The 24,653-nt window shown below is 55.3% G+C and overlaps 1 protein-coding gene across 3 annotated transcripts; it reads right to left on the bottom strand.

Annotated features, from left to right (window-relative positions):
- Positions 1-2,213: 2,213 nt before the first annotated feature.
- Positions 2,214-24,565, bottom strand: SCRIB (scribble planar cell polarity protein). 3 transcript variants are annotated; one of them, XM_084802982.1, is made up of 38 exons: positions 24,021-24,565; positions 22,555-22,672; positions 22,378-22,456; positions 22,193-22,282; positions 22,046-22,102; positions 21,898-21,961; positions 21,725-21,799; positions 21,514-21,658; positions 20,981-21,099; positions 19,966-20,165; positions 19,725-19,891; positions 19,510-19,640; positions 19,289-19,414; positions 18,399-18,563; positions 17,488-17,880; positions 16,445-16,507; positions 15,820-15,909; positions 15,231-15,308; positions 14,131-14,454; positions 13,956-14,036; positions 13,624-13,881; positions 12,673-12,783; positions 12,275-12,568; positions 12,017-12,205; positions 6,768-6,878; positions 6,636-6,692; positions 6,417-6,491; positions 5,092-5,154; positions 4,545-4,628; positions 4,288-4,386; positions 4,020-4,179; positions 3,791-3,938; positions 3,520-3,705; positions 3,297-3,439; positions 3,182-3,219; positions 2,983-3,057; positions 2,679-2,730; positions 2,214-2,592 (listed from the first exon to the last, which is right to left on the bottom strand). In XM_084802982.1, the coding sequence occupies exons 1-38, from the start codon at positions 24,177-24,179 to the stop codon at positions 2,447-2,449; spliced, it is 5,013 nt and encodes a 1,670-aa protein (XP_084659108.1). In that variant the 5' UTR covers positions 24,180-24,565; the 3' UTR covers positions 2,214-2,446. The 3 variants fall into 3 exon arrangements, with proteins under 3 accessions (XP_084659108.1, XP_084659109.1, XP_084659110.1); XM_084802983.1 differs by lacking the exon at positions 4,545-4,628 and having other exon boundaries at positions 24,021-24,563; XM_084802984.1 differs by lacking the exons at positions 2,983-3,057; positions 4,545-4,628 and having other exon boundaries at positions 24,021-24,561.
- Between the last annotated feature and the right edge of the window lie 88 nt (positions 24,566-24,653).

Raw genomic sequence — 24,653 nt, 5'->3', positions numbered from 1 at the left:
GTTTTACATATTGAAACTGCTGAGGATTATGCACTGTAGTAGATAGATGGTCTCCAAACACTTCAGAGGTCTACAGAATATGGCCGTTAATAATAAACGGCTTTTCTGACAGACACCCATCTGCTCTGGCAGCACCTCCAGTCTACTTCACTGAAGATGATGAGCGTCAAAGAAACAAGCGTGGCAGAACAGCCACTGGCCCGAGGAACTGTTCTTAATCTCTCCTGCTGATCACAGACTGACTGACTGACCAAACTGATCAAGCATGACACTGAGAAATTGGCCGTCCAGCTTTGTAGCGGCTAGGTGGGCCAGTCCCTCAAAATTCCTGCTTCACAGAACAGTCCATCAGATATTTTGAGCTCACAGGCTGAAGACTGGATGCCTCAACAATAGAGAAAAAATTGTGACTGTCCAGGCAGCCAACTCTCTCTGTCCTGTCTATACTTTTGGAAGTTGCTTGCCTGCACTTCCTTCGTATTAGAAATTTCCTTCTTAAGTCTCTGATGTGGTTGAAGACTAGATAGCCATAGAATTACTCTAAGTGTTAGTTTAAGAGCTAAAAACAGGGGTTAAGATGTTTTCAGGACTAGATAGATGTTTTAAGTTGATAATGACAATATGTGATAAAGACTTACATTCAGAATTTTAGATGCATCAAGATAGGAAAGATGTTTTCTTCAAGGCTGTCAAGTATAAATAGCCAAAACACTAAGAATGTAACATTTATATAATTCCTGATTGTGTCATGGTTCTTCTTACTATAGGTAGTTTATTGTATATACATGTAATATAAATGTATATGTAAAAAAATAAAAAAGTTTAATTAGTAAAAAAAGCTAAAAACATGTTTAGAGGTTGATAAATGTAAATTATAATAAAGTGATCTAGGAAAACTTTGGACACTATGGTAAAAGTAGGATATGATAAATAGTGGAGTAATTTCTCCAAGACTGTCAAATAAAAATGGAATGGTCCTTGTAAATGTAGCTTTTACTGAATAATTCTCACTCTGTAGACCAGGCTAGCCTTGATTCATAGAGATCCACCCAAGTACTGGGATTAAAGCATATGCCACCATCCCTACTTAATTATTTTTATTGTATATAGTTTTGTTTTAATAGAAAGGGGTATATGTAGTATATGTAAACATGTCTTTGTTTTGATCCCGAGTGTGGGATGGGGAAGAGACTTGTGAGAGAACAGGTGATGTTTATCCACTAGAAGATGAACCGCCTTGTGTGGGGGCTTGGTTTTTGCAGCTGAAACACATCTTAGTAAAGACTCTGAGAGGATATATATGAGCCCAAAACAGGAGGCGGGGCTTTTTGGGTCTTGGTATTGTTTGGCTGTTCTGCGGTCCACATTGAGACGCTCCTAGAGAAAACAGCACCAGAAAATGCTTTGGGGCTCCGGGTTCCAGCTGCTGTTCCAGGTTCCAGCAGCAACTTTGGTTGAATTTCTGGTCTGCTAAAATTCTGCCGATTACACCAGGGGAATCGCTTCCAGGAACTGAGTCCAAAAAGGTCTACTTCTCCTGTTCCCATTAACCTCTTTTCTCTCCTATCTACGGTAGGTGGGTTGGAAAGGAGGTATAAGCATTAAAGAACCTCAGGAAAAGGTCGAAGCCTACACACGTGCCCCAGGCACTTATGTGCACAATTCCATACACCCAGCCATGGACCCAAGCTAAAGGACAGCAGCTTTTAAAGCCCGCGAGGGAGCTGGAACCAAGGTAAGCGAGAAGGGAAGGGGAGGGGAGAAGGGGAGGGGAGGGGAGGGAGAAGGGAAGGGGAGGGAAGGGAGAAGGGAAGGGGAGGGGAGGGGAGGGGAGAAGGGGAGGGGAGGGGAGGGGAGGGAGAAGGGGAGGGGAGGGGAGGGGAGGGAGAAGGGGAGGGGAGGGGGGAGGGGAGGGGAGGGAGAAGGGGAGGGGAGGGAGAAGGGGAGGGGAGGGGAGGGAGAAGGGGAGGGGAGGGGAGGGAGAAGGGGAGGGGAGGGAGAAGGGGAGGGGAGGGAGAAGGGGAGGGGAGGGGAGGGAGAAGGGGAGGGGAGGGAGAAGGGGAGGGGAGGGAGAAGGGGAGGGGAGGGAGAAGGGGAGGGAGAAGGGGAGGGGAGGGGAGGGCGAAGGGGAGGGGAGGGAAGGCAGAAGAGAGCACTGGCACCTTACAGGGCATGAGAGGTCAGTACAAGGAGGTGGAAGGACAAAAGGAGAACAGAGTAAAATGTAGTTAACTTTATTCTCCTTAAACCACAAAATAGAGTCTTTGGTTGTACAAACATCACTAGTTACAGTCTTGCCACGAGATCCCGGCTACGGGGGCAGTTAGTCAGAAGCCATACCCCTGAGGGTCTCTTTAAAATGCTATCACCAAGGCTAAAAGACTTGGGGTAAGGGAGGTGATAAGCTGGCAGACTCCCCACCCTAAGTCTGGGGAGGCAACTGGCCCTAGGAGGGCACAGGGCCCAGGCCCCGGCGTCCTGGCCGCACGGCCCGACGGCTACTACACATCGTCACGTCTTCAGGGCCCACAGTGCCAGGTGAGGGCCTGCCAAGAAGCACCAGAGCCACTTCTCCATCTTCTTCCTGTGGGCCTGGGATAGAAGGGTAAGAAAGCTGTGAGCCAATGGCAACCCGAATTCTGAGTGCCTGGCACTCACCCCGACAGCTGTCAACTCACCAGGACTGGGAGATGGTTCCAAAGTCCTCAGCTCCTCCACAAAATCTGGTGACTGATGGGGAGACAGGCTGGTCAGGGCAGGTCCCAGACCTGCCTGAACTTACCACGCAGGCTTGGCTATCGGAGGCTAGGCCCACAGAGCCTGGGGCAGGGTCAGAGCACACTGGGCTGAAACCAAGCTGGGTAGGCAGGCCCCACATACAGGAAACGAGTAGGAAACACACAGAAAGGAGTGGAGGAGGGTAGGTGACAGGCATGGGAGGGGTAGTAGGAGCGTGCAGATGGGCCAGGTGGCCCCCAGTACCTGGATGTCATAGACAGGTCTGGAAGAAGGCAGGGCTGCGAAGGCCCTGTAGTCAAACTTCTTTCCAGACAAGGGCTTGAAAGGACAGCGTGAGGGGGAAAGGCAGAGAGCGCAAGGGAGGTAAGGCTGCTGGGGAGACCAGAGCTGTGCTGCTCAGGCCACAGGGTGTAGGGAAGGGCCCAAGGTGTAGGTCCCTTACCAAGCGTCCAGGGGAGGTACTGGTCTGGAGGCTGAAGTCTGGGGAACAAGAAAAGAATGTTGGGAGAAGTTCTCACAGTAGGCGGAGCCCTCTACTGGGCCCTGGAAACACATACCTTCTAACGGTGTGGGTGATGGTGTGGGTGCAGGTGAAGGGGCCTCAGACAGCCGCTCCAGGGGTCCTCGCTTGCCGCGGCCTTCCTGAGACTTGCTGAGGACCATTTGTGCACGGAGAGCATCCTGTTCCAGGGACTTCATCCTATGGAACCACAGAGGCAATGATGCTGGGTGGACCTGCGCTGTGGTGGGTGGAGCTTGCTGGGAGTGGGGAGTGCTCACCTGGCTGCCCTCCACAGTGCCCGCTTCTCGGCCTCTAGAGCCCGACGTTCTGCAGGAGACAGGGCCCGCTCCGCGGCAGGAAGCTCAGGGCTCTGCATGCGCAACCGCTCCTGATGGCGTCGCTCAGCCTTGGCTGTCCTCACTGGGGCACTACCTCCCAGGGGCGGGGGTGATGATGGGCTGCAGCTGCAGAAGCAGAGGACAGGGCACACTGAGGGAGAGGGCATGCAGCAGACAAGCCAGGTAGTGGGGCTCAGTCCTCTCTACTCACCCTCCTGCGTGGCTTGGCATAGCCCAGGGCTGCTCAGCCTCCTGCTGATCATCTGGAGACTCCCTGTCTGAGGTGAGCCCCATGTCAGGCCCTGCAGTGACAGCTTCTTCCCGAAGCATCTGTGCCCTCTTCTGCTGCAGCTTGCGAGCTGTGGGCAGACGGGCAGGCATATCAGACAAGGCTAGGTTATCATCCCGCCCAGGCCTCTTCTCAAGTCTGGGCTCCTCACCTTCTTCCTCCTGCATCTTCCGCAAGTCATCAGCACCCACCAGGGACACACGCTTGGGGGGACCCTCTGCCTGAGGCATCCGTACCTCCAGCTCAAAGTACTTTTGCCGTTCACGGAAGGATAGCTGCTCTGGGGAGGCTGCGGGACCAGGTGTTGGAGGCTAGGGGGGAGCAGGCCCTCAGACTTGGCTGATGTTTCTCTTGGCGGCCCTCACCTTGGCCACCCCCCTACAGAGCACACAGTAGCAGCAAGGCCCCACTACACATACCTGGAGAGCACTGTCCTCGGGTGGATGCACAGTGGGCACAGCTGCAAAAGCCCTGTAGGCCTGCTTCACGTTGGCTGGCAGGTCATCGGGGGAGGGCAGCTGGGGAAAGAGCACACATAAGACCAGGACAGCGGCCCAGGGCAGTCAGTGCCCAGAGAACTGCAGCTGTGTCCTCCAACTACCTCTGACCCACACCCACCATCCTTTCCTGGGAGGACGCTCTGCCACCCTCACCCACTGTGGAACACGACACTCACAGAACAGGGACCACCTCTGCCCCTGGGGGCCGGGGAGCCCCTTGGCCAGGCCTGAGCCAATGGCTGGATCACCCCCGGTTTTGTCTGCAAGGGGGAAAGGGGTAGTGGCAGAGGAGAGCAGGACCAGAGGTTCAGGAGTGGGAGTAGGGAAAGATAGGAGAGAGAGAGAGAGAGAGAGTGCGCGATGGAAACAAAGCAGGCTACAAGGGGACACTCATGCAAACACCTGTTGGCAGGGCTGAGGCTAGGCGCTAAGCTAGGACTGACCCTGTGCCCACCCCCACCCTACACTGCACGGTCAGGAATGCTGGAAGTCGGGCTCTCTCCATGCAGTGACTAGGAGGGACCCCCAGTCAAGAAGGGTAACTGCACAGAAAAGAGCTTATGTCCGGGTTTTGGGAAGCTTCAACTCCTGTAGCAAGGTCTCTAAGGCCAGGGTTAATCAGGAAGGTGTCCCTGGACAAAAGCACCGCCTTGGGGGGGTGGGGGCCCTGCACACCAGTACCCATCTGCTGCCCAGCGGGGCACCTGTGACTGGGATGCTCACTTGCTGGCTGCCAGGGGAGGAGGGGGCCTCAGTCATCTTCCCTCCGGCGGTCGCTGATGATCCCTTGGGGAAGAGGGCAGTGGTTGGGAAGGAAGGTCAGCGGAGGAACTGGTCTGAGCATTTACTGTGGTAGCTCCTGTGTGCCCTAGCCTAACCACAGCCCGGGGATACCACCAGCTAGGCTTGAATAACCAGGAGAGAGCTCCATGATCCCCAAGGTTGGACAGTCAGGTGTCCGCTCACAGCAGTGGGTTGCTGCCAAGGGTGCACTAAACTGTCCAAGAAGAGCTGGGAAAAGATGCACAGATTGAAACCAGATAGCTGGGACCCAAAAGCCCTGCCACACCAGTACTGCTTTCCCAATCGTCAATGAGCCAGAGAAGCATCCCGGCCTGTTCCCTTTCTTAAACATGCTGGCTTCTTTGTTAGGGCTACTGGGGAGTAGAGAATCAGCACCCCAAAATACAAATGTGTTACTTCCAGGCCCCTCTGACCCTTTCCCGTCTCCCCACTGCTCGGCCATGTCCTGGCCAAGCCCACCCCTTAAGTACTCACGGTCTGGCAATGGTGTCCCAGCATCTCCTGGGAGTGATAGTTTTAAGTACCTCTTGGAGAACAATGAGGACCAAATGTCCTTTCTGCCTGTCCCTAGGCCCGCAACCGTCTTGAAGGCCACACCCCTCGCTTAGGCCCCTGAGTGCCCACTCCCAGACCAGCTGTTAGTGCTGCACCTTCCCCACCCACAAGGCCTGCTTCCGCATGGCGCAGCTGCTTCAGCCCACCCTCCTCTCCACAGCGGCTGTGCATGTGAAACCCCTCCAGGATGGCTGAGAGGATGACAGCTGCTGCCTCTTCCCAGCAGTCTGCCTGCAGCAGGTCAAGAGCTGCCCTACTCAGCTATGTGGGAGTAGATACTAGTGGAGAGGGGTCAGGGGCTTTCAAAGGCCATCCTCTTTGCACCCAGGAGAGGAGATCATAGCAACTGCCACAAAGTAAGGTCAAAAGGCTTAGACAAGGGATGGACGTGTAGGTCAATGGTAGGGTGCTTGACTACAGTATTCAAGAGGCTGTGTCTTGTATCCCCAGCACTGCCAAACAAGAACAAAAAATCCTAAATGTTGCTTAGCTAGGAGGCAAAGCGCCAGCTCAGACATCTACAAGCCCTGCCTGATCCAAGACAAAAGTTCTCTGCATGATGACCTTGGCACTCCAGCTGGCAGCAGCAATTCCCACAGGGACGGAGGAATAAAGCCATGACAAGGTAGGCAGATGATAGGTTAGGGCAGACAGGACGCAGAGAGTAAAATGCAGCATGCACCACTCACTCTTTGCAAACTCCCAGCACTGGGCACAGCAGCCAGGGTCCGGTAGTCCAGCTTCAGGGGCTCCAGATTCCGACCCTGGAGAACAGAGTGGACCACAGTGCAAGGGGGAATCTATGCCCCAGGGATATGGCTGCCTGTCTACTCCTGGGCTGTGTTCACTGCAATGTCCTGACAGGAGGGGCTAGCCGGGGCTCGGAGCTAGACCCGTGTGGGACTCACTGTAGTCTCTGCAGTCTCAGGCTCCCAGGGAAGGGTTTGACTGGCCAGCTCTTTCTCCTGTAAACAGAGCAGCTACGGTCAGGGACTAATAGCTCAGGGCCAGTCCCAGGCCTCGGCCACTTTGATCCTGACCTTGCCTGGGCCTTCAGGACTCAGCTCCCTGTCAATGGATGAAATGCTTTCCAGGCTGTTCCTGTGGCCAAGGCCTGCTGCAAATGGGTTGGCAATGACCCCTGGGGACACCTGAAAGGAAAGAAATGGGATGAGAGAGGAAACTTGCTGGCAAGGTCTCACTTCTGGGGCAGGCTGTGGCCCCCTCCATATTCTAACAAGCTGGCCTCTTAAGGCTCTGTGAACAACCTGTTGGTCCACCATGACCCTTGTGTACCTGTCCCCAGCCTTCCAGGGACAAAGGGTAGCTGTGGTCCTAGGTTCATGGAGTCACTATGGGTGTAGGTCATGTCTGCACATAGCAGGAATGGGAAGTGGCCATGCTCAGCCACTGCTTAGCATGGGGAAAAAAGGTTGAGTGTGGTCACTCTGGGAACAAAGGAGGAATGGCCATTAAGATGGGCCTGGGACAGGAGTAACTTGGCAGCAGGGTAACACTCCCAGACGCACAGGCTGAGTGCTGAGTAAGACTCAGAAACACTGGAAGGAAATTCAACTATCTCTAGGACTGGAAGTCTGGGGGTGGGGGGAGGGCAGGAGGGAGAAAAGAGTGTGTATGCGTGTGCAGGTGCAGTGCTGGGCAGGGCACAGGCATGTGAGAGCACATGGACTGGGCCTGAATGTGCTTGGATGAAGGGAGACACAGGTGATGGAAATGTGGCACTAGCTGCTTTCTAACCCACATAGCACAAGGGACTAGCTCAGTTCCTCTAGTTCCAGAGGAACACAGGAGGAGGAGGGGCTAACAGAGCAGAAGGCGAGATGACACCGCGTGGTTGCCATCAGGTTCTTGCTATATGCACAGTGTGGTCTCATCGACACAAAGCCAGCGATTCAGAGACCACTGAGATGAGGAGAGACCAAGAGAACAGACACAAGGCACAGGAGCAGCTGCCACCTGGGAAGATGTAACTTGAGGTCGAGAGTGTCAGGCAGGGGCAGGGACACTGAACAGCAGAGAGTAAATTTACAAAGGTACAAGGACCACAAACTATAAACACTAAACAGAGTAGCTAAACACAAAAACTAAGGACCGCTAGAAATTAAGAAAGCTGGATAAAACCCATCACAATGGTAGACAAATTTCTCTCTTTCAGACTCTGACAACACTAGTCACACAATAAACCAGGTGCATCCTTCTTACTTTCTGGACTAATACAGTCAGAAAGGCACTGGGAAGGCCCAAGAGATGCAGGTTTAGCGGGGTAGGAAGGATTGTCATACAGAGAGACTGAACAGAAAGTAAAAACAGCAAGGATGAAGATGCCTGGTTTCCCACATCAGAAAAGGCCACTCGAGTACGGGCTGACCTGTGGTGTTGACTGGAAAGCTGGACAACGCCACGAGGTGACCTGAGGCTTCCCATGACTCCAGAAATAGCAGATCAGTGACTAGTCACACACTGCCCTATTTCTGGCATAATTACCCTAAGACAGTGCACCAGACCTTGCCTTCTGAGCATCACTATTCACTGATCAGCACTCCCAGGAGAAATGGCCAATCCCGTAGCTGGGCCAGAAAGTGTGGGAGGAGTCCAGAAGCCAGGAAGTGCTCAGAGCAGATGGTTGGTATCAAAACGATCCTGGCTCAGCCTGAAGCCCCTTCCATAAGACAATACTGAAACAATCTGACTGTTAAAATAACTGTGACTGGGCTAAAGAGATGGCTCAGCAGTCAAAGCAATGCAGAGGACCTGGGCTCAGTTCCCAGCATCCACATGGAGGCTCACACCTGTCCAGAACTCCAGTTGTAGGAGAATTCTATGCTGCCTTCTGATTTCATGGGCTCCTGCATGCATGCCGTGAATATACACTCATGTAAGCAAAACAAAACATTCATGCACATAAAATAAGTTAATCTTAAACGAAGCAAAACTGTGGCTAATATATACTACCGCCTTGGAAAGACAAGCCTGTGCTGACGGGTAGGAGGATGGGAAGAAGACACCACCAGGAAGGGGCCAGCCTGGGCAGGAGACACTCAGGGACAAGCACCATAGCAAGATATGAGGGTTCACTCAGGCACCAGCAAAGGCACTCAGACTGAGGAGTGGATGGGGGCGGGGGCCAGGAGAGTCAATGTTCTTCAAGGGAGCGCTGGCTGGAGGGGAGGGGAGGGGTGCTGAAGCAGTGTCTACTGTGGACATCACTGCTGCACCACTGTCAAGTCACAAAGCCGAGTCCACCCACAGCAAGCAAGCACCATTTGGACTGTCAAGATGAACCAGTATGACCAGACAGAAGATAAAACATGTGACCCACAGGGGGTGGGGGAACTAGAGAAACAGCAGAAAATACTCTCTTTACACCAAACACATAGGAAAACAAAAAGTTTCCTTTGAGAGACCACAATGACTCAGGTGAGGTGGGGTGAGCTGAGCTGGCCTGGCACCCCTTTCCAGACCCACCAGCTGCTGTGGGACCAGACTGGAAGTCCAGCAGTTGCAGGTCTGACAGCAAGTGAGAGCCTAGATGTAGGTAAACCCTGCAGGAGCCCTGAGAACACCAGTCCTTAGCACAGGGCAGGCAAGACAGAGCCAGCACCCCCCGCTACACCCAAAGGCCTGAGGGAGGAAGAAAGATCAGGAACAAGCCACTAAACAGCTGGCAAACTGATCTCACAGGTCAAACAGGACCAGATGACTCAAGTGGGTAGTTTGAGAAAAGTGAGGTGCCCGGCCAGAAAGATGGCTCAGGGGGTTGAAAAGCAACTGCTGCCAAGACTGATGACCTGAGTTCACTCCCCAGGACTGACAGGGTGGAGAACCAACTCCTACAAACTGTCCCTGAAAAGACTGGCACAAGACACTTATCTCTTCTGCCTAAGAGATGAAGATAGTCAGTTCAGAAACATTGTAATTCTAAATGAAACTACAAGGTTCATTGTTAATGTATCGTCAGCTACCAACAGCCTAGAGAGAAAAGCTGGGAAGACGTCTGGTGGTGGGGTGGAGTGAGGTGGCAGCAGCAGCACCCGACTTTAATCCTTGCACTCAGGAGGCAGAGGCAGGCGGATCTCTGTGAGTTCAAGGCCAGCCTGGTTTACAGAGCTCCAGGACAGTCAGGGCTCCACAGAGAAACTCTGTCTTGAAAAACTGAAAGGGGAGGGAGAAAAATCAATGTACTGGAAAATACAGGATTCTGCTTTCACAGTCTTTCAAAAGGAAAGTTTTCCTAAGAAAAACCAGTTGGGTGTGGTGGCAAACGTGTTATCTCAGCCCTTGGGAGGCAGAGGCAGAGGCAGGTAGATCTTGGTTAGTTCAAGGTCAGTCTGGTCTACACAATAAGTTGCAAGACAGCCAGTCTTTATGAAAAACAAAAACAGAACCAGAACCAGAACCTACACACAGCCCCAAAGGAAAAGCCTTAATTCATAAAGTTTGTAAATTTTTACAACCAAAGGATCCCATTCTAAAAGGGAAACAAAAGCACAAGAGGAATGAGGTGGCACAAAAGTCCTACCACTTCAAAAGGCTGGAGGATTGTCAACCTTGGCTACACAATGAGACCCGTTTCAAACAAATTCTGGAGCTAGAAGCATCAACAAAGAAAAAGCTCAGTGGAAGACAGGGTCCTAGAGCTACTGCTGGAGTTTGTCCAAGGCCCAGGATGAACTCCCCATCATAGAGTCGGGGGAGTGGACTGCAGACGATGTGACGGTGGTGTGCACTTACAACGTAAGAGCAGCCAAGGCATCTTGAGATGAGACAGACAGAGGGGATGTGGTCACAGCAGACAGCTGCTGTGGGCAGGAAAGGGCCCCTCAAAGGCTCTCGGTCAGCTGCCCACTTCCCAGAGCTGCTCACTAGCTAGCTAGGCTTATAGAAACCTGCCTTGCTCCCCAGACAGGATTCAGATGAAGATCCAGCCAAGACAGGCTTTGGCCGGACTCAGCCCATGCAGATACACAGCTGCTTCTCTACACTCATGAGCCACCCAGGTACAGTAGGAACAAGCCTGGGTTACAGCAGCAGGGACCAGATGTGTAGTCAAGGGGACCCAGGACCACACCAGCCCTACAGTCCTGGAAGTTCACACTCTTTCCAGAGAGCTTCGCTCAGAACTAAAAACATGTAGCATGCACGAAGCAACACACTTTTAAACACATGTGCTCATGTGAGTAAATAAAAAGTAGTCCTCTCTAGGGACTAGATCACCCAGGGTAAAGTCTCTGTCTGTCTGTCTGTCTTCCCCTGCCTGCCACACCCCCCCCAGCCCAGGACAAAGGATTCTCTTGGGGGAGACTTGGGACAAGGACCCACCTTAAGCCCAAGGGGATAGCACCTCACATGTATCCATCCAGACAAAGACTAACTTGTGTCCCAAACAAGTGATGCTCACCAGCTAGTCTGGGACAAGGTACAGTGTTTGTGGCCAGAGGGAATCTTTTTGCCAGTACCTAACAGGAAGTCACTAACACAAAGAACCACTGCAAAAGAAGACTAACTGAGGACGGCTGAAGGAATAAAAGCTACAAGGAGAGGTAGTAACAGCCACCAACACACTGGAGACCAGCATGGCTAGCAAGGATGTCGGGGGACAGCAGGCAGCCAGTGCACACAAAGGTCCCTTGAAGGCTCACTTGGACCTACAGGTGATGTTGAGGGTTCCCCAACAACAAATAGGAGGAAGGACAGTGACAAAGCGTGAGCCCCATGAGGAGCATCGAGGATAGAGAGAGACCTGCCTCTTGGGCCTAGGCCTAGGCCTGATGGCTGGATATTCTTGCTCTGTTCCAGGGAGCAAGAAAGCAGAAGAGGCTCTCCCCTGTGCCCATGCCCTAGCTCTGGCCTGTGACATGCCGAGAGAAGCCAGGAACCAGGAGGTGAGTGAAAGCTCCACCAAGAGACTGCCAGAGTGGCACCCTAACGGCCAGCAGGGCCAGGAAGCTGCGTTCCTGCTGAGGGAGGTGGAGTACAGGGGGACTGAGTAGGGCTCCCTGTTCACATGCTCTCTCTCAGGTCCTGCCTCCCTAGAGCCCTATCACAGCCCTTCTCTCAGGACCTGAGTGCATGGGCAGACATGGCCACCTCTACACGCCCGCCCGCCCAGATCGCAGCCCGCAGACAGTAAACGGGCTCAGAAAAGGGCGGACAGAACAAGGCGTGCCATTCCCACGTGCAGCCGGCTCACAATTGCTAAGTACTTTCCAGACTGAAGCAGAGTCCTGTGTGCTAGGACAGCACCTAGTCCCCAGGACAAGCAACTCACCTCCAGGGCTGCGCTGGTGCTGGTGTCAAAGCCATCACAGACAAGCACAGTAAGGGTGTCACCCACGCTGCGCAGCAGCTGCACCGCCTCAGCATGTGTGAGGCCCAGCAGGCTCTGCTGGTTCACCTCTAGCAGCCGCAGTCCCACACGCAGCCGCCCGTCACGCCCGGCCGCTCCCGTAGGGCTCACCTGTAGGGAGCACAGCGTGAGACGGGCACCAGGTGCTTATCCATGACCCCTGGAAGGAAGAGCGCTCACCTTGGAGATAAAGATGCCCTCATCTGTGGGGTCACAGGGGTTCCCTGCGTGACCCTTGGCGCCTCCTCGGATGCTGATACCCAGCTTCTCCCCAGGGGCCTTCTGGATGCACAGTTCCCGCATGCCTGGGGGTGGTGGGTCCCTCCGCACAAGAAGACACAGCTCCAGGCAGGGTCTGAGCAGGGCATTGACCGCCTCTTGATGCGTGGCCTCCCGAACATCCTGCCCATTCACTGCTAGGATTCGGTCCCCGACCCGAAGGCCACAGCGAGCAGCTAGGCCCCGAGGAAGCACCTATAGGATAGGAGGATAACCCAGTAGGCCGGGCTGCACTGACGGCTGCCCCGAGTGCCAGGGTAGCTGCTGCTTGTACAGAGTTGCCTACCAGGCCTACTTACCTTGGAGATGAATACACCAGGGTCCTGGACACCAAACGGATGGCTGGAGTGGTCAGAACCTCCCACGATGCTAAGCCCCAGTGGGCCACCAGCCCTGGGTAGGCATATTTCCTGGGGACATAGGGTGAGCCTCAGTCAGAACTGGGCGCTGCAAGGAGAGCAGGAAGCATGGACGGCCCATTCTGCCCCATCTATCTACCCATGGGGCAGTCGGCTACCCAGATATGCATGCAGTCTGACCTCTGCACAGCTTACTGACTGCAGCATGTAACAGAGCAGCCACTGGCAGAGTATGCTAGGGCAGACAGGAAACACCACGGAGGCTGACTATGGTACCTTAGCTTCTTGGGCACACATACAAAGGCTGTGATGCTGAGGGGTCAAGGACACCACACACCCACAACCAACTAAGCAGGGCTCATAGGGGCTCAGAGACTGAAGCAGCAACCAGAGGCCTGGAGGGATCTGAGCTGGGCCTTCCACAAATGCAATGGCAGTGAAGCGAGTGTGCTTATGGAACTGCTCACAGTGGGAATGGGAGCTGTCTTGACTTTGGCCTGCTTTGGGGACTCCTTTCCTCCTACTCCGCTGCCTCCTCCAGCCTAACAGGAGAGATTGGGCTTGATCTGATTGCAACTTGATATACCATGCATGTGTGGTTGATGTCCCTGGGAGGCCTGCCCTTTCCTGAAGGGAAAAGGAGAAGTGAATCTGGGAGAGAGGGACTCTCTCTCCCAGGGAGGAGGAAAGAGAAACTGCAGTTGGGATGTAATAGACAAGAGAATAAAGAAAGAACTGCAAATAACAAATGGGGAGGAGGGCAAGGAAAAGGCAGGTTGTGCACTTTCTCTCTAGAATGGCTACCCCAGTTATGCGCAAAGAATCGTGGGAGGCTTTTACTCTATGCCTGGAGCCAAGTGGATGTCGAGCAGGATATGGGTAGTATCTCACCTCCACAGGGTATGGTCCTTCCAAGGCAGTGGCCAACAGGCTGGGGGACAGCCTAGGTAGCACAGGTTCCCCGGGGACGGCAGTGGTCATGGTAGCAGCAACAGCAGCAGTAGGGGTTGAGGAGGAATGTGGTGCGGGGCTCGGGGGGTAAGCCCCTCCAGTCTCCCTCTCCAGGAGCAGGGAGATGGTAGGGGAAGCAGCAGTCAGCAGGGAGACGGCATGGTCGTGCCTCGCCTCAGTCATGTCCACTCCGTTGATCTGCAGGGACACTCATGTCAGAGAGGGTAAGCAGAACAGAAGGCCCCTGTCAGGCCATACCTGGCCCCACTCACCGAGAGGACTCGGTCGCCAACCTGTAGAGTTCCAGCTCTGTGGGCAGCCCCTCCCTCTGCAATGCGGGATATGAAAATGCCCTGCAGGAATAGAGAAGCCACACTGGTACTGGAGACCTGACACGCCTCTGCTCCCCAGGGATAGCCCCCTTCAGACCCCAAGCTACTGCCTCACCCCATCACCAGCTCGGTAAGGTGTGGAGCCCTTTCCACCAGCGATGCTGAAGCCCAGCCCCTTCTCACTGCGCACAAGACAGGCAGCATGGCGCTGGCGGAGGGGTATAGGAGTCTCAGGCTGAAGCAGGGGCAGGCGCAGGCCACCGCCCCGCCACTCCCGGGGACTATAGTCATCCTCAGGGCGTAGGGGGGTGATGGTGACCGCGTTCTCAGGCTCCACCATTCTCTCCCTCCACACTCTCATCTGCACAGCAGCACCTGCTCCCCGGAGTGCTTCCACAGCCTCATGGTGCTCTGCGTCTTGCAAGGCCACCCCATTCACCTGTGGGGGATAGAGGACAACGGCCATGGCACAAGGCAGCATCCAGGCCTAGCCAGCCTGACTCAGTCTGCCTCCATGCCCGGATCCAAGCTAGCCATGAGGCACAGACAGATGCCTGTGGCCATTGTACACTAATGCCCTCGCTCTCGAAACTATCACCTGCTTAGCCGAGAACAGTAAGGTATTATGTTGCCAACCGCACATGTTCCTAGGAAGAGCAGGACTAGAGCTGAGCAGGGAAGCACCCCATCCTCAAGCCCTCTTGATCTAGAACCCCACAGCCCTCTCCTGCCTCTCCTTGCCCCCAAAGGAAGAGCAAAGCTTTACTGTGAGTTTGCAAATGGCCGAGCAGTCAGGCAGAAACCTCCAGGGCTTCCACAAAGGGACCAAGTTCCCACCAGGGCTGCTGAGGTCTGACCCCACCAGGCTATTTATGATCTGCCCGGTGCCTCTTGTCTAGGCTGAGGGCTACTTCTTTTTTACAGCCCACCGCCTGTAGTACTGGGGATTAAACTCAAAGCATCACCCATGGTAGGTTAGCGAGTCACTGCCAAGCTCCATCCTTAGACCCAGGTGGAGAGTGCTTGGCTTGGATAACTTATTGTTTCGGGGCTGGATGCTCTTACCCAGTTAGCTTTGGGGCCTGGGCTTCTGGATGAGGAAGAGAGAGAGAGAGCCCCACTTCCCACTGGAAACAACTACCAAGTGTCTCAATAATCAGGACTATGTGGACCTTGGAGGGCACAGCTATCCCTTGCAAGGGGGTCACTACTTACCTCAAGAAGTTTGTCACCCACTCGGACTCCTGCACGGGCTGCAGGACCCTCCTCAGACACTCGAGAGATGAAAATGCCCTAGAGGACAAGTGGGGACTGGTCCACAAGAGCACAAACAGAGGCAAGCACCGTCTCCTTATGGGGTGTAGGTGCAGTGGCCACTCGACAGTGAGAGCGATTTCCTAGGAACACAGGCCTGGCCTGCACCCTGGAGAGGGGGCACGGGGAACACCAGGCCTCGAGGCCAGAGGGGCTGTCCTCAGCTACTGGGGAGGCTCCAGCCCAACAAGCTGGAATAGTCAAATCAAGCCTGGAAGGCTTTCAACCCCAGAGCCGGCCTGAAAAAATGGGGAAGGAAAACCTGTCCATAGAGCTGTTCTCACACTCCTTAACTTGACCACCCGCCTGGATCTGTTCGGTGCCCTGAAGTGACCCACGTATCACACATTCGGAAAGGATGGGCAGGACAACTGGAGTGACCACTGACACCCCTTAGAGAAAGAGGAAGTCTCTTGAGACAGGAGTAGCAGGTGTGGGGACGAGAGCTCATGGAGAGTGGGGCCTGGTAATTGACAAGGCAGCTGCTCACCTCATCATCTCCTTTGTAGGGGGTAGAGCCTTTGCCCCCTGCGATACTGATGCCCAGGCCCCCTGTCTGCCGCACGATGGTGAGTGTTAACTGGAAACAGAGTGGACACAGATGCCTGAGAAGACCTGAGATGTCCGGGTGCTTGCAGCAGCAGGAAGAACTGGCTGCAGCCAACTGCATTCAGCTCATCCCTGGGTATCTGTGCCCATGTGGGCAGCAAAGAGAAGGAGGGAGGCTCCTGCAATCCCAAGGCAGGCACAACTTCTGTGGGCTAGTCCATGTAGTACAGAGCTAGCTGTCCTTCAGGAAGTGAAGCCTGGACTTGCTCCTGTACATAAGGATGCCTTAAGGTGCACAGCAGGATATAAGAAATGGCCCATACCTCTACCCATCCCCTACAAGGCAGGCTGTCCATGTGTGGTAACATCTTGCCCTGCCAGGGGACCAGGAGGCCCTGGGGAAGTAGAACCAGAACCCCAAATATGTGGCAGCTCTCAGGAAAGCCTCTGGGAGAGGGCCTGAGTCGGAGCCATGGAGGTGGAAAGAAGTGAGAGCCCGCAGCCCAGGAAGCAAGTCAGCAGTAGCCCTGGGCCCAGAGCAGAGAGCAGCAGCGAGCAGTACAGACCTCTTCCTCCTCAATGCGAGCAGGCTCTATCAGCAGGTTATTGGCCTGGTCAAACGACACCCCCTGTTAGGACAGGAGCAGCGAGGCATGCAGGTTAGCCACCGCTGGGAATTGCCACCACCTTACCCAGTCCTCACCACAAGTAGACAGGACAGAAGGAAGATCCCATCAAGCTCCCGTGATCTGAGTTAGCCCCTTCCCACTTGGGTTCCCCCTCCCCCCCACCGCCCCGACACCCCTCACATCTGTAAAATCATGAGCTGCTCTGCAGACCACTTATATGGTGTGGCTTGGCTAGCTGGGGTAATGGCTCCAGAGGGGCAGATCTATTCCTGGCTGTCCCTGACCTAAGCCCCAAATTGCCCCAGATACCATGTATCCTCAGCCTATACTTTCAGGGTAGGAGCACTGCAGGGGCAAAAAGCATTGGACTTTTGGTAGCTGGGGCTTTCTCTGGCCTCAAGGCGTCCCCAGTAAGTGGGAAGGTTCTTTCTGAGCCACCAAAATCAAACTTGCGAATAAGTAAGAGGGGCCACTGCCCTATAGCTCTACCTGGACCCTAGAAAGATCTGAGAAGGCACAAGAGCTTCCACCAGACCCACAGGATGAGCTACAGACCAGTAGCAAGGCCTTATGGCTGGTCACTGCCTGAGGCAAGAGGGATCCTGGGAAAGCCAGTAGCTCCTGAGGGAGGACCCTGTCCAAGTTTCCAGAACACACAGGACATAGAGGGGCACTCAACTTCCAAGTGCCCTTGGCCTCCCACCTCACCAGGCAGACCCAGGGAGCTGCCAAGAATTTCAAATAAGATCGACGTCAGGGAGACCCTAGGACTAAGCGAGGAGCACATGGTGACAATGATGCCAATCACAGCAGACACATTCATTACTCTTCTCCTGACAGCCAAGGAGTCAGTGGGCCAGGGCCTGACCTGTGTGCTTGTCAGATTAGGGCTGGATGTCCTCCATGCTATGACCCGCAAGGGTCCAAAGCAGCCTACTAAGCCAGTGGAGCCTGGGCCAGATAGGATATGAACGTCGCACCTTGACAGAGGGAGCAGAAGCCACAGCCTCCTCTTTGTCTTCTTCTTCTTCGTCCATGGTGGCCTCGTCGTCGTCGTCGTCGTCATCTTCAACCCTGTTCTCCTCTTCCTCCTCTTCCTCCTCCTGGGCTTGAGGAGCCCAAGGTGTGTGTGGCCCATTGTGCCAACCTCCAGTGGGACCCTCCCTGTCTGTCTGCACCCCCTGCAGCAGGGCCACAACAGCTTCGGGCTGTGGGAGTTTGGAGATCTTGAAGTGCTTCTTGTAGTGGGGAGTGTCTTTCCGGATGAGCCTCTGCCGGCCACTGGGAAGTTGCCAGGGAGCCTCAGGCTGCCCCTCTTCACTTTCACCATCTTCCCTGGGTATCAGTGTGTCCTCTGCGAAGTGCACTGTGGGCTAAGTGGGCAGAAAGATGAGGGTGGCAGCCTGGCCCTGGCTCACTCCTCCCAGGGCCCAGCTACGGGGCTGACAGGCTGAGCCCTGCAGGTAACAGGCTGAGGTTGACCAGTCCCTGCCGTGCATGTAGAAGTACAAAGAAAATTCAGGGGCTAAGACCAGAGACACTGCTCTCTGCAGACACACATGGTAATGCAAGTGGAAAAGCTTAGCAGGTGGAAGCATATACTGGGGCCAGGAAAGTGGAGACACCATCTAGGGAAAGCATACAGGTGCTAAACTGACAGTACTAAAGTCAGATGAGATGTGAACTCTACCTACCCTGGCACCTTTCCCAGGAACCCTCAGGACCACCACCCTATACCACACTTTGCACAAAGTGCCAGAGGAAGCCCTTTGCTGGCCACTGTTGCTCAGACAGTCACACAGCTGGCTCAGGAAGACATACAGGATAGGCAGCATCGAGCCCAGGTCGCCCCTTCTTCTGGCCTACAGGCTCCCAGCCTGCCTGCCCTTACCTCATCATAGTCGTCCTCTGGGTCTTCCTCCTGTGCTAGAACAGCCTCTTGCTGGCCTGGCCCTTGTACCTCATCCAGGAGGGCCTCAGGCTCTCCTTCGGAGGCTGTGCTTGCTGAAGGGGCAGAGCCTCCGCTCACGGCAGACTCTGCACTCAGCCTCTTCTCCTGCAGCAAGTGGTTGTGTCAGGCTGCACACAAGTTTGTCACCCAGAGGAGAGACCCGTGTGGCAGATCTCTTCCCACTGCCCTGGTCATAACATCCCCACCAGGCTCACTTCCTGTAATCCCTCCCAGTCCACATCCAGAGTCAGCAAGGTCATTTTTCTATGGCCCAGACCTTAGCAATGTTTTCTCCTAGATTCAGGAGAACAGACACAAGACCCCAGGAGAACATCAGCCTCAAATGAGCGCTATTCCTCCCCAAGGTGGGAAGTAGCCATTCACGAGCAGTACATGTACTGTCAACTTAGCCACTGTGCCCACAGCCCTGACAACAGCAGCTTCATAGTAAGGAGATGACTTGCCCTGCTCTAGCACTGAACTCCTTCCTAGGTACAGGTGGGAAAATGAAGATAACACAGCCTTCCTTCAGCCTGACCCCCAGGCAACCTCCGTCCTGTGCCACCATGGCATGCCCAGCACTTGGCCCTGGGAAACACCAACCCTGGCTCTGTCTTATTCTGACTCCAAAGGCAGGGACTACATGAGACCCACCCACCTGCATCCTTTGCCTGGCACAACCCTCGGCTGTTGCCTGCCTGTGTGGTTCCAGCCCATTCACCAGCTTATCTCCAGCCTCCTCCACCTCCCCCACCATGGAGCCACTGTCCTCACAGCTCCCACCACCAGGATGGACGGACATCCCGGGCTCCCCTTCCCTTCACGCCTACCTCCTCGGAAGGTGAAGGCGTGCCAGGGTCAGGCTTGCAGACTAAGGCCTCACTCCGGCGCTCTTCGATGACCCTCTTCATCACCTTCAGCTCACTTGGGTGAGGGGTGGCCCTACGCTGTAGGCCCTGCCATGGGGACAGGGATGAGGAACAGAGGCCGGGAAGGGGTCAGGCAGGGGTGGGATGGAAGTGCACCGCCCAGAGTCCCCACCCCTCCATACCCGCTTCTCAGCTGCAGCTTCCTCAGCATCCTCATCACCTTCAAGGGTCTCCACAAACTGGATGACACTGACACGGCTCAGAGGGGGATCACTGCAGCTCTCTGAGGGACTGCTCTGCTGTCCAGGCTCTTCTGTGGGAGGCAAGAGTCAGGGACCTGTGTTGGTCTCCCTACCTCAACCACCCACCATTCAAGACCCAGCCATCAGCAACCTACCGAGGCTTGGCAAGGGCTGCTGGGGCAGCAAGTAGCAGGTGAGCACCTTTTCACCAGTCTGGGCATCATCCTCGGTCTGGAAGCGGAGCATGGGTTGTGCCTGGTTCTCAGCCAGCCACAGTGCCTTGAGGTTGAGGTGGGTGAGTGCAAACGGCAGACTCCGCAACCTGGAGGCCAGGCAGGTATAGTCAGCACACACAGGGGATGGAGGCTGGTCCCCAGGGGCCACACAGACACTCACCGGTTCCCAGCTACATCAAGCACATGCAGCTCAGCTGTATGGGCAAGCTCAGGGGGAAGGACAGCCAGGCGATTGTCTCTCAAAGAGAGGACACTGAGGGCTACACAGCCTCCAATTTCAGGTGGCAGCACCTCAAGATGATTCCGGTCCACATTAAGGTTAGTCAGTTTGGTCAGCTTGCCCAGAGAGCGAGGTAAGGCCTGGCCGGGAAAAGGAAGGTTCTGAAGCTGACAGAAACGCCTGGGGTAGGAGGCAAAAGAGAGGCCTTGGGAAAGTAAAGGTCTCCCTTCAGGTAAACTGGCTGGTTCATCAGGGTTCCCCACAGCCCTGAGGAACTACGGCCAGGGGACCTGAAGGTGGAACCCGTCAGTAGACACACTCTTTTTTCCTCCTTAAGCAAACACCCTGCCAGGCCACTTGAAATCCCAGACTGTCATCTCTGGCTGTCTCCTACAGCCACCCAGCTCAATCTATCAAGGCCATGTCTCTGTGACCTCTCCACTACTCGTACTGCTGTCATTTCCAAGGCACTGTCTTCTCCCACTACCGTGACTGGGGGTTCCCCACATATAGGAAAAGTTCCACCCTAGCCACAGGCCGGCCTGTCTCTCAGCCAGAGACTAATATCACCACAGACCCCTCTGGTTTGGACCCTACAGTTTCTGTTCTCCCTTGTTACAACAGAGCACACACACACACTGAAGGGCAGCCTCTTTCTGTTCAATTTGCCCTTGTTTTCTTTCCAGTCCTCCCTGGCCCCACCGCACACATATAAAAAAGCACAGCCTGGGCTCTTCAGTTGGCAGAGTCCTATAGGGCCCCATAGGTCCTAGACCATCTCATATGCCAGTGAGCTCCTTCCCCTGACCCTGAGGATGCCCTAGCAAGCACTTCCCTCGGGATAAGCCACCAACAGCACATGCCACTGCCATCAGGTGCTTGTGTTCCTGCTATGTATTAGCACTGACTGCACTCAGCACACCCCCAAAGGCTTGCTGCCTCAGGGCTGTCCTACCGTTAGCAGGTTCTCTGTGAGGATCAGTTCAGAGAGGTTCTCACAGTCCCCTATGGCTTCAGTCACCTCACAGAGCCGGTTCTGGTCCACCTTCAGGATGGACAGCTGCTTCAGCTGACCTGGCATCAAGGGGACACGGTAACTAGATTGAATCAGGTCAAGGGCACTTGAGGACATGGGTCCTCAGGACAGCCACAGCCTGGCCCCATGTGGCAGTGATAGCCTATTTCTCCAAGATTCCTTATGCTCACCACGCCCCCACCCTTTGTCCTGCAGACTTGCTCAGCTTCCGAGGCTCTCCCCCATCGACTGGCCCTTATAAAGCCACACTCTCAACTCTTGTCACCACAAGCTACCCTCACCCTTAAGTGTTAACTGATGATGAGGTGGCCAATCCCAGTCTTCTCTTCACCTTCCCTCTTTGGACACCTCTAGTCTGGGTACAGTCAGGTTCTAGCCTAAGACCCCCTTTGGAACCTCCCGAGGGCACTGATGAGAGTGCACGGTACCCTGGGCCCTCTGGGCACACTGACCAATGCCCTCCGGCAGCCGCTGGAGCAAGTTCTGGGACAGTAGCAGGTCTGTGAGCAGTGCCAGCCCACCCAACTCCACAGGCAGCTCCTCCAGTCGGTTCTCTGACACATCCAAGCATACCAGCCGCCGCAGATTCCCTAGCTCCTGCAGGCAGGCAAGAGGTCAAAGGGCAGCAGGTAGGGGCATGAAGCTAGTCCCACCCTCACTTACCGGGGGCAGTGCTGACAATTGGTTTCGGTCTAGCCACAGCTCCCGTAGGTTAGGCAGAGCCCCCAGAGTGTCAGGCTGCAAGAAGGGACAAGGACAGGAGAGCCAGTGTGACATCCTCCAGTAGCAGCCACCCCACACCGCATCTGCCCTTGCCCGGGCAGCCCTCACTGCACCAGCACTTCCAGATCGTTGCCTCCCAGATCCAGCTGTTCCAGCTTGACCAGGAAAGACAGGGACCTGCAGAACAAAGTCTTGGTGTGGCCACCCAGTCTGAACCCCAGCACAGCTCTACCACAGCCTGGGTGGAGGCCCCAAACTTACGCAGGGAGAGACTTAAGCAGGTTCTCCCGGAGTTCCAGCGTCACCAGGTTGGCCAGGCTGAAAGAGTCCAAGGGTGAAATCTGAGGAAGGCAGGCCCGCGACAAGCGTTCCCTGTCCACAGGCCCGTTCACCAAGGGACACACTCACTTGCCCACGTCTCCAGGTAGTGCCTGCAGCGACACGTCGTTCAGAGCCAGGTGAGCCAGGCTGCGCAGCTGTGTGAAGCCATCCGGAAGCCTGGGGAAAGGGAGCAGCCGACCTCAGGCACCCACAGAAGAGCTGCAGAGCCTCCCATGGCCCAGAGCCACCCTCCACTTTGGGCCGACACTTACCTGGACAGGGGGTTCCCGCTGAAGTCTGCAATCTCCAGAGCCTTACAGAACTTTATGCTCTCAGGTATCTCAGGGATATCTGCGTGTGGAGAGGGGTTTGCCATGAGGACGCTGCAGGCTCAGGAGTTCCCAGGAGCCCTCCCCCTGTCACAGTGCCACCCTGGTCTGCCTGCCCACCGTTCCGGGACACATCCAGCTCCACCAGCTGCATGAAGTTAGCCACTTCAGGAGGCAGCCGCTGGATCTCGTTGTCACTCAGGCCCAGCTTTCGTAAGTTCAGTAGCCGGAAGAAAGGCTGTGGGTAGAGGAAATGACCAGGTGAACAGGCTCTACAACCAAAGCCCTCAGGAAAAAGAGGAGTCTCTAGACCAGGAGCATCATGGCCGCAGGTCCCTGGACCTCCTGATTCACACAAGGTTCTGGGGGCCTACCCATGACACCCAGTATGCTGGAAACCGAGCCAAAAACAAAAAAACAAAAACATGCAAAAACCCATCCCTGCCCACCTGATGCCTGGTCTTCCTTGTGTCATACGCACTACCACTGATCTACATCCCAGATAACATGCTCCAGGTGAGATGCCATCAGCTCCCAACTGGATAGTCCCTGCCCTGTGCCCTATGAGTCACTCTCAGCATTCTACCCACGAGGACCACAGCAATGAACAGCAAAAGCTTGACAAAGACCATGAAAACTACAACAACAAAGGCTCTAGAGACAGCCAGGGAGAGACACTTGACTTTAATCCCAGCTCTCAGGAAGCAGAGGCAGGTGGATCTCTGAGCTCAAGGCCAGCCTGGTCTACGGAGGGACATCCGGGACAGCCAAGGCGACACAAAGAAACCCTGTTTTAAAATACAAGCAAAACAAAAAAAGCAACAACAAAAAAGCACCAGAGAAACACAAGTGCAAAACTTCCAGGGTTCACACATAGACATAAGGATCCATAATGAACAGAGCTGTCACAGACAGGCCCAAAGTGGGGCTACACTTAACCAGCCCTCAAGAAAATCAGACCACGCTGCCGAGCCCATCTCAGAAAAGTAAACCTTTCACAATCTGCTTCCTCTGGTCTTCTTTCTAGTGTGGCCTCAGAACAACAACAAAATCAACAACACACTGACAGGAAGGAACACAGGCAGTGAGAGGTGGGCCCTCCACTGAGAGATGACAAAATAGATCTGACACTGCCAGTGTCTTAGGAGGGTCCCATTCAGCACTGCACCCAAGGGGGGGAAAAAAGGGTGCAAAAAAATTTAAAAAAAAAAAAAAAGGCCCCTACCTTTAAAGCAGCCCAGCAAACTGTAACAGTTGCTAGCTCAGGTCGGCCTCGCACCTTGGTCCCATCCACCTCCTGTGCTCTCACGGGTTTCTCTGTTGGCTCCCCTTTTAGGCACAGTATCCACCCAAGTCCCCAGACAGGCTGCCACCAGGTGCCAACACAGGCGGCTGGGGGAGGGTGGGGCCGGCCGGGGCGGGGCTCCGGCCAGTAGGAACCAGCAGGGCCGGCTGGAGGTTGCGGTGCCAAGCCTAGGCAGCGCCGGCTGAGATCTCGCTCCAGCCGGCCGCCCCAGAAGTCACACACTGCCCAGAGAACTGAGCGCTGGCCCGCGGACGGGGCAGCAGGTGCGGCGGCCGCTCACCTTTGGTAGCTCGCGCAGCTGGTTGGCGTCGAGCAACAGCTCCTCGAGGCTACGGCTGTAGCGGTAAATCTCCTCCGGCACAGCCTGCAGCGAGCAGTGCCGCTTATCCACCGACTCCACGTGCCGGTTGCAACGCCAGAGCGGGATGCACTTCAGCATGATGCGGGCGGACAGTGAGCGCGGGCTCGGGAGGCGCTCGGCGGGCTTGGGCCGGGGGGCGGGGCTCGGCCCGCATGAGCGCCGGGCGCGGGCGGAGCGGCGCGCGCGGGGGTGGGGCGGGCAGCCGGGACCGGGACTGCGGCCGGGGTCGGCGCTTGGCTCGGCCCGCGTTCAGTACGAGCTGTAAGCTCGGAGGGCAAAGCCTAGCTAGCAGGGCGGCTTGACCCGGCAGCGCTTTCTCAGGCGCTGGGGGCGCGGCGGCGGCTCCGCATCCCTCCTGGCCTGCTCACCTAGCAGCTTGTATGCCCGCAGCACCGCAGCCGGAACCGCCGCCGCCGCTGCCCGCGACAACCGCCCAGCCGCGTAGCCCGCCGGGAAGCCTAGGCCCGCCCTCACTGTTCAAAACTACAGTTCCCAAAGGGCCCCGCGGCATGGCCCTTCTGACGACCCGTAGCGTTCTCACGCAGAGCATGC

This window comes from Acomys minous (genome assembly GCF_964271855.1).
Source record: "Acomys minous genome assembly, chromosome: 12".
NCBI lineage: Eukaryota > Metazoa > Chordata > Mammalia > Rodentia > Muridae > Acomys > Acomys minous.
This window is presented reverse-complemented; position numbering and strand designations above follow the sequence as displayed.